This window comes from Carassius gibelio, chromosome B4 (genome assembly GCF_023724105.1).
Source record: "Carassius gibelio isolate Cgi1373 ecotype wild population from Czech Republic chromosome B4, carGib1.2-hapl.c, whole genome shotgun sequence".
Taxonomy (NCBI): Eukaryota; Metazoa; Chordata; class Actinopteri; order Cypriniformes; family Cyprinidae; genus Carassius; species Carassius gibelio.
In genome coordinates, this window is record NC_068399.1 from 6,375,442 (window position 1) to 6,391,617 (window position 16,176).

The 16,176-nt window shown below is 36.7% G+C and overlaps 1 protein-coding gene across 1 annotated transcript; it reads left to right on the plus strand.

Moving 5' to 3' along the window:
* The first annotated feature begins 4,448 nt into the window (after positions 1–4,448).
* Positions 4,449–14,891, plus strand: LOC127956330 (gastrula zinc finger protein XlCGF8.2DB-like). Its single transcript, XM_052554168.1, has 3 exons — positions 4,449–4,454; positions 4,565–4,715; positions 13,566–14,891. The coding sequence occupies exons 1-3, from the start codon at positions 4,449–4,451 to the stop codon at positions 14,549–14,551; spliced, it is 1,143 nt and encodes a 380-aa protein (XP_052410128.1). The 3' UTR covers positions 14,552–14,891.
* The last annotated feature ends 1,285 nt before the right edge of the window (positions 14,892–16,176 follow it).

Below are 16,176 nucleotides of genomic sequence, written 5' to 3' on the forward strand. Positions count from 1 at the left end.
TTGTTCGGGAGGCAGTCTAGATTAAAGACCCATCTCTTTAACCTGGTTTACACATAACACATTAATGTGCTTGTAATATCCAAATCTGTTAAAGGATTTTTAGGCTGCATTAATTAGGTAAACCGGAATTGGGAACACTTCCCATAACACCCTATGTACTTGCTACATCATTAGAAGAATGGCATCTATGCTAATATTTGTCTGTTTCTCTCTTATTCCGAGGTCACCGTAGCTGTTGTGAAATGCTGTTCTTCTGACTTTTCTATTCATCTAAGAAACCTGAAAAAATTATACTCTGCTGTTTTCAACATTATCATAATAAGTGTTTTTTAGCAGCAAATCAGAATATCAGAATTTTATATCTGAAGGATCGTGTGACTGGAGTACTGATGCTAAAAATTCTGCTTTAAAATCTCAATAAATTACATTTTGAAATATATTCAAAATGCAGGCCTGGTGAACAGAAGAGACTTCTTAAAAAAACGTCTAGCTTTTAATTGGCATAGAAATATGTAACTACTGGACAAAAACAAATAATAATGATTTGTTTATATACTACAAACACTTTTTTTCATCACACAATAATAAGGCAGAATAGATTCTATACTGTAATAAATGCAATTAGCACTGCATTGTTTTTATACTTTATTTATCACCTGCTGGAGATGACTCGAAAAACATATATTGTCGCAATGGTATGTTTAATGTGTTCGTGTTTCCAAAAGTGTCTGTTTTTCTGTCTAAAAAACTGTTTTCATACAGCAATAACTGGATGCGGTCGCCCATATTAGGAATTTCCTGGTACGACTTTCTGCGCGAGAGCGCCCTCCGTCTTCGAGTATGAATGATACACACACTTCATGAGTGTGCATAGCACTCCTTGATGTTCTTCTCACCTACTGGGTCCGAATAAAATATCATGTCATGTGCATACTATCCTGCAACTGATTTAGTGTAAAAATAATTAATTCAAGTTATTTTTTTTGTTTAAAAATCCTATAAATGTATGAAGTGGCAAGAGGGGTCCACACAGCCCCATAGATAATACCGTTTAGTTCGCCCAAAAATGACCTTTATGTTGTTCCAAACCCGTAAGACTTCTCCACCCTTCCTCCAGACTCTAGGACCTCGGTTTCCAAATTAAATACAAAACCTCTCATCTGAAAAGAGGACTTTGGACCACTGGGCAACAATCCAGGGGCCTGTTTCACAAAGGAGGTTAAGTGAAAACTCTGAGTATGTTAACCCTGAAATGAGGGAAACTCTAGGTTTTCTGTTTCAGAATGGGAGGTTTGTCAAACCTGAGAAAGAGAGCTAACTTATACTCAGATACCATGGTAACTTACTCTATGAACCTGGTCAGGAGCAGGTTTTCTTTGGTAAATCCAGAGTTTTTTTCGGTCTCCTCCCCCTTTTTAAACACTTCATTAATGCACGCTGGAAAAATGCTCTTCTTACTTAGTGTTTTTTTCTTCTTCTTTTCTTTCCCCAAGTACAAAAAATAAATAAATAAATAAAGATCAATTTTCTATATAAGAAAACAATATAAGATACTTAGTCTTGTTTCCTGTGGGGGGATCTAAATTAAGTGCATTTTACTTAAGTAAAATGATATGCCAGTGTGGTCATAAAAATTATCTTAATGCAAATGGAAAACAAGATTATTCTGAGTGTCTATTACGAAGTGCAAATCTATTGTAACCCCGTCCTCCATCGACACATAAGGTTAAATGCGACACGTGAATAACGGCTTCAATGGTGTAGGCAGTAATGTTTTGGGCATGGAAAACTAGCTTGTAACACGATTGATTGGGTTAGAGACCGGCTTTTGCCGAGCTCGTTCTTTTTATTTATCAGCCTGTTTATTTATAATTTTAACAAATATAATAATTTACAATCTGTTATTATTGCATCCTGTTAATGTATAACAATACTGAGGTACAAATGTATCTGCCAGTATAAAGTATAACTACACTGAAAAAATAAAAACCTTGGATCAACTTAAAAAAATTGAAGTAATCAATCACACGAAACATTTGACATTGACTCAATGTAAATAATTTAATTTAGTTTAACTTGAAAATTTTAAATCCATGCAAACCACTTTTTAAAGGTTGATCAATCTAATTATTTTAGGTTGGAACAAGCTAATTATTTTAAATTAGAACAAACCAACTAAACTAATATGTATAGGTTTAATTAAATTAATTATTTTAGATTGTCTCAAATAAAAATAAAAAATAAGAGTTGGCATTATTTGAGATCTATAATAAATCAATAAAAATTTTTTTATTTCAATACATTTTGATCAATGACTACTCAGAACACTTTTCCTTTAGAACAGATTTATTGTTCAATAAACTCACAACATTGAACATTTGCTTCAAATGTATGAATATTGACAGCAGAAATACTTGGAACACTGCAATCAGTCTCTACAGTTGTTCATAACACTTGGCCTACTTCAACCTTTTTACCTGGTAGCCATCGAACTTGGGCAGCCACATTTCTAAATGCTGCAGTGAAAATGTACAGCTGGGTGGTCAGTCTAGTGACTTTTGGGGTCATCTTTTTTCCATCAAGCTCCATCAGGACCTTTTGCATAAAATTCAAAGGTGAACTGTAGCCTTTTCAGATATTTTAGGTTTAGTGTATATATGAGCCCAAAAACCATGGCAAAAGCGGTTGCAACTGATGGCAACTCGTTCAGGACCTGTTTTCCTTCGACAACAATTTTAATGTCTTTAGGTGGATGGAGAGGATCCTCTTTCCCAGTAATAAAGATCGCCATGGTTGTCTACTCCAGTTCTTCAACCTAATTATCCTGCACAAAAAAAGAAAGAAAATATGTTATAATTTCAGAAAATCTCCCGATTTCATGTTAGATCATAATGTGCCAATCTCTTATACAATCTAAAACTTATAAACAAAAAATTTGATTAGCAAATCAAAATAATCAAATGTTCATTACAAGGGGTGTGACTACATTAAAAGTGATGAGATTTTTTTAAAGAGTAATAAGTAACTAGTAATTTATCACGATTTCTGAGTAACATGCCCAACACTGATGAGGTTATTCTCGTTATATTCTAACTTTTTTCTGGACATGTCAGAGAACACTGTAAACACCTGTAAATCCTGTAAACACAGCGCATGTATAAATTTTTTGGGGGGCAGATGAGGCCTGTGCGTCACTTTAAGGTACTTTCATAATACGGTTTAACTTTTTGGGATTTTGATAACATTAAGCCAATAACATGTTTTAATGTCTGTGATAATATCACCACCGCATCTGCCTTAATATTCTCTGATTTTCCACGTTCCCTTCCGAAAATGAACCATATACAAAGTGTACTTGGATAGTGTGACCGTCCATATGATAAATGATCTGAAGTTTAAATTGTTCTGGCTTTAGAATCTTGAATTAAATGTCATTGCGTCAATACCACAGGAAAAAAAAAATCAACTAAAAAAAAAAATCAACTAGACCTTGTTCTGCTCGGTGAGGAAAGCTTCAACTTTGAGCGGGGTGGAGAATAGTTTAAATCCTCCCTGATGTCGGATTCGCAGCTTAGCCGGATAACGGATAGCATATTCAATATTTTTCTCCCGGAGTTTCATCTTCACGTCATTAAATCCATTAATCTTGCGTTGAATCTCGACACTGTAGTCTGGGTAGAAGGAGATTCGCTTATCATTTAGATAGACAGTTCCTTTCTCTCTGGCCAATCGAAGTACCTTATCCTTTTCTCTGTAGTTTAGGAATTTTACGATGATGGGTCTGCTCCGGTCGGAAGGCCTTCCGAAGCGGTGGGATCTCTCCAGGATGATCGGAGAAGTAAAGTTATCATTCCCAGTTTTAATGTTTTGACTGTTAGTTGTAAAGTGAGCTAGTTCATGGCAACAAGACTCTGGGTTAGTTGTAACAGTAAAAGACTTGGTTAATTGTATAATGAGATATGTTAGAACTTACTCCAACCATTATTAAGACATGATTTCAGGTCCATCCAAAAAATCCTGAACTCAAATATGTAGAATTTTTTTTTAATAGTCTTGCTCCACAATTCAGTACCTCATAGTTTACAGTGTTTGTAGCATGTTTTCAACAATACAGTTCTAACATTTATAATGTGTTTAGAAACAATTCTCTGAATTGCCTTTACACAGATTATAAAGAGATTTGATGCTGCTCAGGTGGAATCTCATAGTGACAACAAACAAAACACCCAACATCACATTTAATACGGCTCACTAGCACACTGCAATACTAGCACACTGCAGCATGTTACCTTTGGTGTCTATTAAAGCAACATTAAATAAAAGTAAAACGTTTTTGCTATGGCTTTTTCTGGGAAAGTATGCATGCAAATCAAGAAAAAAAAACCCTGCATCTGCACTCAAATATGACAGCTGTTAATCTTCACTTATTAGAAGATTATGAATGAAGAATGGCTGTAACTTTCAATATGTAATTGGACAACATGTATTTAAACATGTATTCCACCAAGAATTTAACTCTGAATACCTATGTTTGTCGGTACATGTCTATGCACTGTCATTTCAGACACAGCATGGGAATAGGACTCTTATCACGATCCCACGATGTGACGTCACAACGCTGCGACGCGTTACTCCATCTGTTATGATTCGGATGAAGAGAGGTTTGTTTATACGCTGGTTCCCAGCCGCCGTTAAAAACCAAGAAGAAGAAGAAGGTTTGTTTATAAGCATTACAATTATTTAAATCGATGCAAAACTTGCCATTTTTATTTCTTGAAGTGGTGTTTAATTATAGAATGTAACATTGCAATGCATTGTTTAACGTTATGGGTGTTAATTTGTGTGAATAAAGCGCCACTCGTGAGTAACAGGAAAAGTGCGTCTCATTTTCGCTCCCTATAGTGAACCAGTTCGTCGTAAACACGGTTTCTGCCACTGTCACGTACTACTGAGAGAAACTGAGCTTAATGTAATTTGAAGCAGTTGTTTAGTGAAATTATTTTGTTCAGAATCGCTCGAATCATCGCACGCTGCTCAATACAATGTAAATGAAACGAGAACAACAAACTTTACACCTTTAACAATCAATCCGCGATTTTTTTGATGAACGTATAATCCGTTATATAATGTGAATCAATAAATACCAAAAACATATTATAAACGGCTTAGTAGGCCCTCTGAACCATTTATGGTGTATGTTTGGCATTTATTGAACCTTACATATCATTTGTGTTCTTTTATAAATGCTAGTTTTGAGTGTTTTTGTGTAACATTTGTTTTTGTTTTTTGGTCAAGACCTAATATCTCTTTGACCGATTTCATACCATTGCATTGACTACTGAACTCGGGAGCTGATTGAGACACACGCAGTATTAGTTCGGATTTTTTGTCTTTCTTGTTAATTATGTAAATCTTAAACAGGACAGAGTGTCCAAACACACAGAAGACTCCTGCTGAAGCGACTCAGATCCACGTGACACTATTATAAAGATGGCGTTAATTAAAGAGGAGTGTGAAGTAGAGCTGAAACAACGAATCGATTTAATCGATTAAAATCGATTATTAAAATAGTTGTCAACTAATTTAGTAATCGATTCGTCGCTAAATAAATTTTATTTGCCATAAGCGGCTCATTTCGTGCATATTTCAAATCTGCGGTGACCAAAGTGTGGCAGTAATGAGCCACCGGAGGTTTTACTCAGCCAGTACAGCAGGTGAAGTAGCGAATAGCCAATAGCTGGCCTCGTTTTATGTCACGTGCTTCCCGAACAGCGTCTCTGCAGCATTCAGCGGGAAGTGGGAGTACTTTACTTTGAGCCTTTAAAATGAAGAGTAACCTGTAAACTCTGCACTACTGAACTGTTTAAGGGGCCGTTCACATATCGTGTCTTTTGCGTGCTCAAGTTCGTTATTTCCTATGTAGGCGCGCAGTATGCACTCTCATAATGGAAGCGACGCGTTCGCGACACGCACGCGGTGCGATGCGCCCGTTTTTCCAGGCGCGTCCACACCGCATCCATTTATCCTTTGCTGAAATTTCCGGGTCTTCATGGAGAGGGCACGTCATGGAGAGAGCATGTCATGGTTGCTTAGCAAAGGCAGACGCCTCAGGGGCGCTTCTGCCCGAGCGCTTTGGAAAGAAGGAGAAAGCGGCGCGACTAGCGTTTTTCACGCGTTTTTAGGTGCGATATGTGAACGGCCCATAAGAATTTTATTTGTGCAGATTCTCCAGTACAAGGTTGTTTGCAAATGTTTAGTCGTAAAAGCTGATAACATTGCTTTTTAACAGTTAACATTTAAAGCTTTACAAACATGTTATGTGATCAGTTTGTCGTTTACCAGTTCATAATTCAGACTTGCAGCCTAATTATGACTGAATGAGAGAGGTAAAATGCACTTCTTTTCTAAGTATTCACTGCTCTTTTTCAGACAGCAGGTTTTTTGTGTGTGTCCCATTTTTTTTTTTTCTGGACAACCTTCTGATGGATTTTACTTTAAATTGTGAGTTCCATTCAGGTTTCATGCCATTGGCACTTTTTTTCGAAGGATTGTTTACAATTTCACAGCATAAGCTATAAAGCTTTTTCCCAGTAAATAATAAAATACAATGCACTGCAATTTTATTCTGTTTTATCCTTATACTTCGTGAACATATGTTCTCAAAGATTCCTTAAGCTTTGTTTGGGATGTTAAACTACTTTAGGAGCTCTAAGGACTGCCATGGTGAAAACAATATTTGAAATCTCCTTGTGAATTTTGCTAGAGTATGGGTCAGTGTTTTGATTGCAGAAGAGTTCGACAAAGGATTACTAACATAAAACAACTCCAGGTATATTTTTGATGAGGATATGACAATGCAAAATGGTTAAAATCTCTTAAAAATCTATGCTGAATGATAAAGACCCTTTATTAATAATTTACTTGGGGAAAAAATGGAAAAAACTAAAATATAAGTACATAAACCGATTAATCGATTAATCGTAAAAATAATCGACAGATTAATCGATTATCAAAATAATCGTTAGTTGCAGCCCTAGTGTGAAGACATCAAGATTGAAGAAGCAGTCAGGGTGAAACAAGAAGATAGCGAGGAAAAAACAGGTTGTTTTTTTTTATTCACAAAGCTGTGACTTGATACTTATTAAAATGTCAACATATACTAAAATTACTGTTTTTTTATGGTATATGAATGGCCTAATTAAACCAGTAATATTTGACATGGAGGGTTGCTTTGTGTGGACAGACATATTGAGATCACATAAACAGACAATAATACAAATATACAAAAAAGTCAATCCAAATACTGTTAAATTCCAGTGCACCAAAGAACAATCTACTTCAAAGTTGACATTCATATTCTTCATCTTCTCATGTTCTTCTCATGATCATCTTCTAAATCTTCTGACCAATCAAATGCTCTCTAGAATCCGAAGTGCCAGCCTCCTGCACTCAGTGTTGCCAACTTAGCTACTTTGTCGCTAGATCCCCTTAGTGACTTTTTTGAGGAAAAACTAGCACCTTTCTTTGACAAACCTTATTAAGTTTCTGAGACTGCCGCACGAGCGCGAGACACAATACGACTTACATCATGAATATTCTAATTAGCGAATAATGTCATCTAGTGACATTTAGCAACTTTCCATGCAGGGTTTAGCTACTTTCCATTGAAACAATAGTATAGATGCTGAAGTGCTGGCTGAGATCAGTCACTTGTTCAAAGTGTAGTATTTTCTGTACAGTGAATGCCTCGTAGTGCAGAGTTTAGGTGATGGGGAAAGATTCAGACAGTGTAAATATACTTTCAATTGGTGCAAATAAGGTCTGGTTTCACGTGAATTGTGGCAGCGCACATCATGACCTTGACTCCGGTCCAGAGACCTCCTATTTTTTAAAGTAGGGCTGCTCAATATGTCATGCCCTCTCTTTCTTTTTCTGTTAAAACTGTCAGCACATAGAAAAATGCTGCTTGTTTCAAGGCACATTAGGGGGCCTTTAAAATTGAATGGAAGTAACCTTAAAGTCTGCATGAAATCAAAATGTACAATATTTATTTTATTAGCGAATTATATGTAAAGTGATCATTATGACAGAATACGCTCAATACAATAGAGACTGGATGAAAAAAGATTTACATCTGACAAAATCATGAGATTCATCGCAATTACTTTAAAATAATATGGATATCAACATCCATACATCAAAGAGAACCAGGATATTGAGACTTGAATGGCTTAATATAATGTAAATGCTCTTAAACAGGCTCTCATTAAAATCTGTTGTAGGAAAAACCCATGAAAGCTCTCCATTATTTGAAAAATCCATAGTTTTATACATATTTTAAACTATGGTGTGGGGGATCATTATTTTAATTAGGTATTGCTATGTACATATTGCTATTTTTGCCTTTTTTATGATGAATTAATACTTTATCATGGTTTAATGATTAATTTTAAATCATCCTTGCTAAAGACATTTTATAATGTTACAAAAGATTTCCATCTCAGATCTTAACTTTCTATTCAAATCTGTATCTGAAACCTAAAAAAAAAATTTGACTTCGCTGTTTAAGCAGCAAATTATAATATTAAAATGGTTTCTGAAGGATCGTGTGAGTGAAGTAATGATGCTAAAGATTCAGCTTTGAAATCACATGAATAAAATAAAAAATAATTGGTAAAATAAAATGCCAGTTGTTTAAGAATCAAAAACAATTGGATTTTGGAGTTTAACAATGAACACATTGCAATAAATGCTTGATGGCCCACATAAATGAGCAAAAATGCTTTACGTCTTGAAATAATTTGCCATGCCTCATCCAATTCGTTTTTGTTTTTAAAAGTTTTCGAAGATCGTTTGTCATTGAATCTTACTGTTTTATTGTTACTGTTTTATTGTTGTTGTGCATTTTAATTACAAATAACAATGAATCCAACCAGTTTTGATTCCTTATAGCTATAAACTATGATAAAAGTTCATCAGCATGCATTGATTAATAGCATGTTGTAGTGGGAAAAAAAAATTATTTTGCTTTTGCTACCAACTTAGAAATTTTGACAAGTGGGAAGAATGAGTCTGTAGCCCTGAATTGCCCAGCTCCCTGTCAGTAATCGAGCACCCCCTCAGCACTCACGTTCAAAATGTTCTGGCGTTGCTCCTGGTACATCGATGTGTTTAACTCTAAACCCAGTCCCCAAGTTAATTAGGTAATTAATCATCTTTTAAAGCATCTTTGAGAAGATGCTTAACTTAATTATTCACAACAGCATGTGCTAATTAGCTATGACAGACCTTTCAGACTGTAAGATGACATTGCACACATTAACTGAGAGAAACACTCTTGGATCGAAGAAGACTGTTTGTTTTTGCTTTGTAAAAAGAGTTTGGCACACACGCGATTAATTCACTTGGTGAGCATAACTGTTTTTACAGCTCTGTGACACAACCCGTCAAAAGGCTTATAGTAATGCTGCAGAATAAGCCTTAAAAGTTTTCAGAGATTCAACAGCATGATCATATGTTTTCAATGCAGAGTGCAAATGGCTGTGCATTTATTTGTATTTTTAACTTGATGGGAGTTAAATAAAACTGAAGATATCTGTTGCGAAAGTGAAAGTCGTGACATTTCTAACCCATACTCAGAATTGGTGCTCTGCATTTAACCCATCCAAGTGCACAACCGGCAACCTTCTGGTAACTAGTCAAGGTCTCTAACCATTAGGCCACAGCTGCCCCTTTAAAAAAAAAAAAAATTCACCAGATGTGTGCCCCAGCTGTGTTGCCTAATGGTCTGTCTCCTCTCTTCCCCCTCTGCTCCCCGTTTTTTTTAAACTGTGGTGAGAACTAACTAGTGCTGACTGGTCATGAGACATACAACAATACGGTTTATAATTAGGTAGATATCTTGAAAAATTGTCAAGCAATTTTTAATTTTTTCAGGCTGAATGTTTATGTATGAAAGCCCATTTTCCACCATGTAAGAAAAAAATAATTATTAAAAAGTTGAAATTGTCATATTTAATGGGGTGGTTGATTGTGATTCCACTTTTTTTAACTTTAGATAGTCTGTAATGTGCAAAGTTACAAGGCTGAAAGTTCAATGCAAACAGAGATATTTTCTTTTAAAATTATGGCAGTTTAATGCTTACAGTTATGGCTCGTAGGGACTACAACAAGCTACTTCCCCTGTTGGAGACATCACAGACCCTGAAATTTACATAAACCCCACACCCAGGGCCATGTTGCGCTCCTTAATGCTGTGTTCACACCAAATGCAAATAGAGAATTTGGCGTGAATCATTTCAATGTTAATCAATGTAAAGATGCGTTTACGCGCGTCTGGAGGTCTCACGGCACGAATGAGGCATTTAGTGCCGCGCAGTAGACACGAATTGAGCTTCTGTCACAATACGCTCATTCCGTGCAAATGGTGCTTTTTTGCATTTATGTGTTTGACGTGAATTTGCATGTGCTGTCCGAGTTGAAAAATGTTAACTTTGCCATCAAGTTTATTAACTTCTGAATGTTACTTTTTGCACAGCGCGGTCTCAGATCTCTGTGTGTGTGTGTGTGTGTGTGCGTGCTTGTGCACGCATGCGCATCAATTAAAGCAGTGCATTAACAGTGATTAAACTGAACTGTTTTAATGCATTGGCCTTGTCTCACACACACACACACACATATGGCACACTGTATCTGTTATTCTCTCTTTTTCTGAAAGTAAAAAAAAACTATGGATTAAAAAATATTCAGAAGCTATTTGCATCCTCAAAAATTTTTTGCTTTTTTTTTTATATACATTTTTTATTGTATCATTTAGAAATATGTATGTACTGTTTAAATACAGAATTCATTAAAACCGGCTGGGCACAGTGGTTAACCAAAACGTAAGCAATTAGCACCCCCCATATTGAAAACCTACCGAACCATGAAACCGCTGTGTCATATGAACTTGTGAACTTTTTGTGAACTTATACACCGCTTATTAGAAGCTAACATAAGCAGTAGCATTCACAAATAACACCATATCTAAATACAATAACAAACCAAAAAAATATACGATTCTGAAAACACCCTGTAAGAGTTGTGCTTGCACAGGTTTTGCACAATCCTCTTTACTAATATTTTCTGGGTCTCGGTCAAGCTCAGATTGATAAGTATTGATGACGCCATTGTATAGACAAATCCGGCGAAACACGGAAGAAAAGCAACGCCGCCACTACTGCTTGCCTTTGCTGCTAAGGAAATTGACAGAATATGTCCTATCATAAGTAACCTGCTCTGTCTGGTCTGTCGGTCTCCGTGTTCTCTTTGCTTCGCGATTTTTTTTGTGCGTGAGAAAATAGATGTGTGGTGTAAGAGCGTGAGAAAAGTGTTTATTGCATTTGTATTAGATGTTTGAAGAGTAAAGAAAAATCAGTCGGTCTTAACCATCGACTTTGTTCGTAACGCAATTACAATCGGTAAGTTGGTTGGACTAAAGTGGGAAAAAAATTATTAATTGGGTCGGTTGGGTTATTGGCAAACAAGAATATTTTTTAAGGATGGCCTTATAGCATAGACTGTATAAAAACAGCTTTATAGTTATTTGAAGCTTGTGAACATATTAGCAACACAGCTTGTAATTACAGCGTTCGGTTTAATTGTTGTCATAAATTGATACACTTCTTAATTACATTACATATTTTTACATTATTACATTATGTTGGCAATAAATTACTTTTTATAAGTAAGTTTTGGCCACTGATTGACATCATCTACCCAATGTTCCCTTTCACCACACATTTTCTTTAATAAGCAGGATCCACTTTCATTGAAATGTCATTAGAGGGCACCGGCAATTGTCACAGCGTCACACTTCGCAGGCACGCAGTAAATGGTGGCAGGCAATATGGCGCCGCCCATAGAGTTCGTGGCGGATTTGTCAAGGGGCAAGGAACTCGACCGGAAGTTGAAGTCGGGTGGGGGCTGCCATCTTTTAGCAGAACTTCACTTGCGTTAGCACTCCCATTGACTCCCATTCATTTTGGCGTCACTTTGACAGCGAATAACTTTACATCTGAGGCGTTTAAACACTCTGTTTGTCCATTATTTATTTCTAAAGATACACGACAATGTATAAAGGGCTCCATTACCTTCTATGTTACATTATGGCCCCGTATAAACAGTTTTTGTAAAAAATAGGCTAACGATTGCGTCATAACCACTCGGCTCTCTGTCGCATTACCGTACAGACAGGAGGAGAAGCTCGCAGGCAATTAACTTAATATGGCGTACTGGCGTTACATTTTAAAATACTATACAAAATAATTAACCAGAATACTTACTCCTGCTCACTCACGACAAAGAACTCCCCGCTCAAGCTCGCCGTCTCTGCAAGATTAACGATGGCAGTTTGCACGCACAGCTACTAGAAGATTTACATCTGTCAGACAGGTTGCTGACGTCGTCAAGCTTCGTTTGAGTCTGCGCGTCAGAAACGGAAGTGCTAAAAAACGCAAAAACTGGGCTTCATTTGTCTCAATTGAGTTCCAATGGGGTCGCTGTGTCCATTTCTTTTACTGTCTATGGGATTTGTGTATACAATACAACCAGAGCACATGACACTGAGGTGAGGGGTGTGACATTTCTGGACGTGCAGCATGTGGTTTAGCGAATCACAAAACACTGGGGCAGCTAACCAATCTGAGCCCATTATGTATTTCTGAGAGAGGCGCTTCATAAAGGAAAACCAGGAAATCAACAGAGCATTCATGAGCGAAGGGATATTTATATAGAATTAAATTTATATTTCATGTATTTATAGAAAATGAAAAGCAAGGAAATCCCATCAGGTGATGTTTGCGTTTTTATTTTTATTAAATAATTTATGAAGCCACTTTAATCTGTATCGCATAAAAACGTATACATTTTTATATTGCAATCCTGTCTATCAATTTCAACTAAATAAATTACTGTGAACAACAGATGTTGTATCCATCGATCCATTGATTCTGTTATGTTTATCATTGACGCCCCCAACTCGGAAACTCTGAGCTTAAAGAAAATTCAGTTTCCCACTTGTAATTACAATTTTGTTGCAGCGTTCATGTGCGTTTAACTCGTAAATACAATATATCCTACATGACTTGAACGCACCAATAGTGCAGTTGAGAATAAATTATGCGAAAAAGTTTTTTTTTTTTATAAGCATGTTAGACTCCACCAAATAAACACAATTAAGCCTAGAAAAATAGCAGTCAACCACCCCTTTAAGTCATAAGTACAAGAAAAAAAGTCGAAACTAATTGCATACTAGGTCGAAATTTTGAGTAGGCAAAAAGTTTAAATGATGAATTCATATGACTTAACGACTTTATATGTTGGTTTGACATGACAAGCCAGTGGTTTAATGAATTGTTAAGGGTAGTCCTATGTGGCACATTTTTAAAATTAATTGGCTTAAAAAACAGTTTGGAGGAGCATGTGCAGATACACCCCATATTAATGAAGCATACTATTTACAGACCAGCAGAATATACTCCAGAATATAATGCTTAATGACTTTTATTTGTATCTTTTCACCTTAGATCTGATGCCACTGAAAGAGGAGTATAATTTATCGAATGAAATGGAAGAGAAAAATCAGTTTGAGAAGCATCAGGATCCTATACCTGGAGAAAAATGTTGCTCACAGACTGCAAAGAAACCTCGAAAGTTACGGGCTCTGCCTCCATTAATCTGCTTTCATTGTGGAAAGTATTTCAATCAACATGGAAACCTTACAGTCCATCTGAGAGTTCATTCTGGAGAGAAGCCTTTCACCTGCCAAGAGTGTGGGAAGTGTTTTTCTCAAAAAGCACACCTTAAAGTGCATATGGGGGTTCACACTGGAGAGAGCTCTTCCCCATGCCTGCAGTGTGGAAAAATATTTAGAAATAGAGGAAACCTTAAAGAACACATGAGAATTCACACTGGAGACAAGCCTCACACATGTCCTCAGTGTGGAAAGAGTTTTAGCCGAAAAGGAAATCTTAGCGATCACGTAAGAATTCACACTGGAGTGAAGCCTTACATTTGCCAACAGTGTGGAAAAAGTTTCAATAAATCTGTTACCTTAAAAATTCACATGAGAATTCACACTGGAGAGAGCTCTTTTAACTGCCAACAGTGTGGGAAACATTTTGAACAACAAGGAAACCTTAAAAACCACATGATAATTCACACTGGAGAGAAGCCATTTGTGTGTGATCAGTGTGGAAAGAGTTTCAACCGAAAAGGAAATCTAAAAATTCACATGAGAGTTCACAGCAGAGGGAATCTTTTCACCTGTCAACAGTGTGGAAAAACTTTTACTCAAAAAGGAAACCTTAAAGTCCACATGAGAGTTCACACTGGAGAGCAGCCTTTTATGTGCCTTCAGTGTGGAAAGAGTTTCCAAAGTAAGAAAAACCTTAAATCCCACATGAGAATTCACACTGGAGAGAAGCCATTCACATGTGATCAGTGTGGAAAGAGTTTCAGATATAAATCAACCCTTAATCACCACATGATAATTCACTCAACAGAAAAATGAATTAAATTTCATAAGTATTGAAGGGGTTTAAGTCAGGAATCAGCTAAAGAATCATGAGAAGAATTCCCATTAGACCAAAGCCTTTAATTTGGCCTTAGTGTGGGATAAGATTCAAACTTAAAGCAAACATTACCATTCACATGAGACCTCACACTGTAGAGTGGACTTATCAGTCAGACTTCATGTCATTTCCTGACTTGTTCTGGAATAAAATTGTACTGTTTCTCATTGAGGCATAAGGTTAATGAAATGCATAGAAGACCATATTCATCACTCACAGATACACCTGAAATGTCATTGTGAAAATTCTCAATACAAATATAAACAATTTGATATGAAACTGAATCTGACTTTGATTCTATACTTTGAATTTCTGATCATTCATTACATGTCCCATTTGTAAGCTACTAAGGCCGGTGACATACTGGCTGCGTGGCGTCTCTGCTGCGTGTCAGGAGCGTGGCCACTGCCTCGCGTTTTCTGTGTCTTTACACACCAGAATCGTGCCTGGCGCGCTGCTGCTGCTGTAGGTGACATAGAGGGAGGCCGCCGACAGACCAGGATCTTGTCTTCGTGACAACAATATCAACTTTTTTTTACACACCACACCTACGTCTACTGATAAAGGACACTGTCAACAGTATTGACGGCAAAATTGACTATTTTTGACAGGTGCAATATTTGAAAATTTGTGGATCAGAACATATTCATCAGCTAATATAGCAGCAGACGACACAGTAGTGACTTTTTGTTCATTCAAGTATGTTGCAATTTTGTCTGGCAGACAATTTTTAAATTCCTCCATGAGGATTAAATCACGAAGCTGCTCAAAGTTCTTCACCTCTTGTGCAGAACACCAACGATCAAACAATAAAATTTTCTCACGACCAAATTCAGCATAACTTTGGCCCTCTGCCTTCTTATAACGGCGAAACTTCTGCCTATAAGCCTCAGGAACCAACTCATAAGACCTTAGAACTGCAGATTTCACCTGGTAATAATCTAAACTTGCATCAGGCGAAAGAGAAGCATACACCTCCTGGGCTTTACCCGTAAATACACACTGCAGAAGAAGAGGCCAAACCTCCATAGGTCACTTTAAGGTCGTTGCTACTCATTCAAACAGCACAAAATATTTGTCAACATCTTTGTCAGTAAAAGGCGGGATTAAACGAATGCATTTATTAACATCAAAATCGATGTCCATAGCAGAATCCTTGCTCAACTGTCTAGCTTTAACGCGTACTGATTCACGTCTTCCTGTCTCCTCGATTTCAAATTTGCGCAGCTCAAACTCATGCTGGAGCTCTTTTTCCTTAAGATCTAAGCGTTTCATTTCCACCTGTAACTCAAGTTTATGCAGCTCCGGATCGGGATGCGTGACAACATGTGAAGGGACAGTGCTGATAGGAGGGAGAAACTTTCTTTCAGCTAAGGCAGTGTGCAATTGATATTTAATATCTTGTTTTTTATCTTGTTTTGAGATGGGCATTTTAAAATGAGCAGCAATCGAGATCAGATTATTTTTAGTGCATTGTTCAAATTGCAAATCTTCTAAATTTGGGTGAGCTACAAAGTCCTCTAGACTAAACTCCATAATGAGACCGAAAAAACACGCAGTCAAA

What these genes read in the sequence shown, in the direction of transcription:
- LOC127956330 (XM_052554168.1), top strand. An exon ending in AAACCAAGAAGAAGAAGAAG is followed by an intron (nt 4,716 to 13,565) that starts GTTTGTTTATAA and finishes TTTTCACCTTAG; the next exon opens with ATCTGATGCCACTGAAAGAG.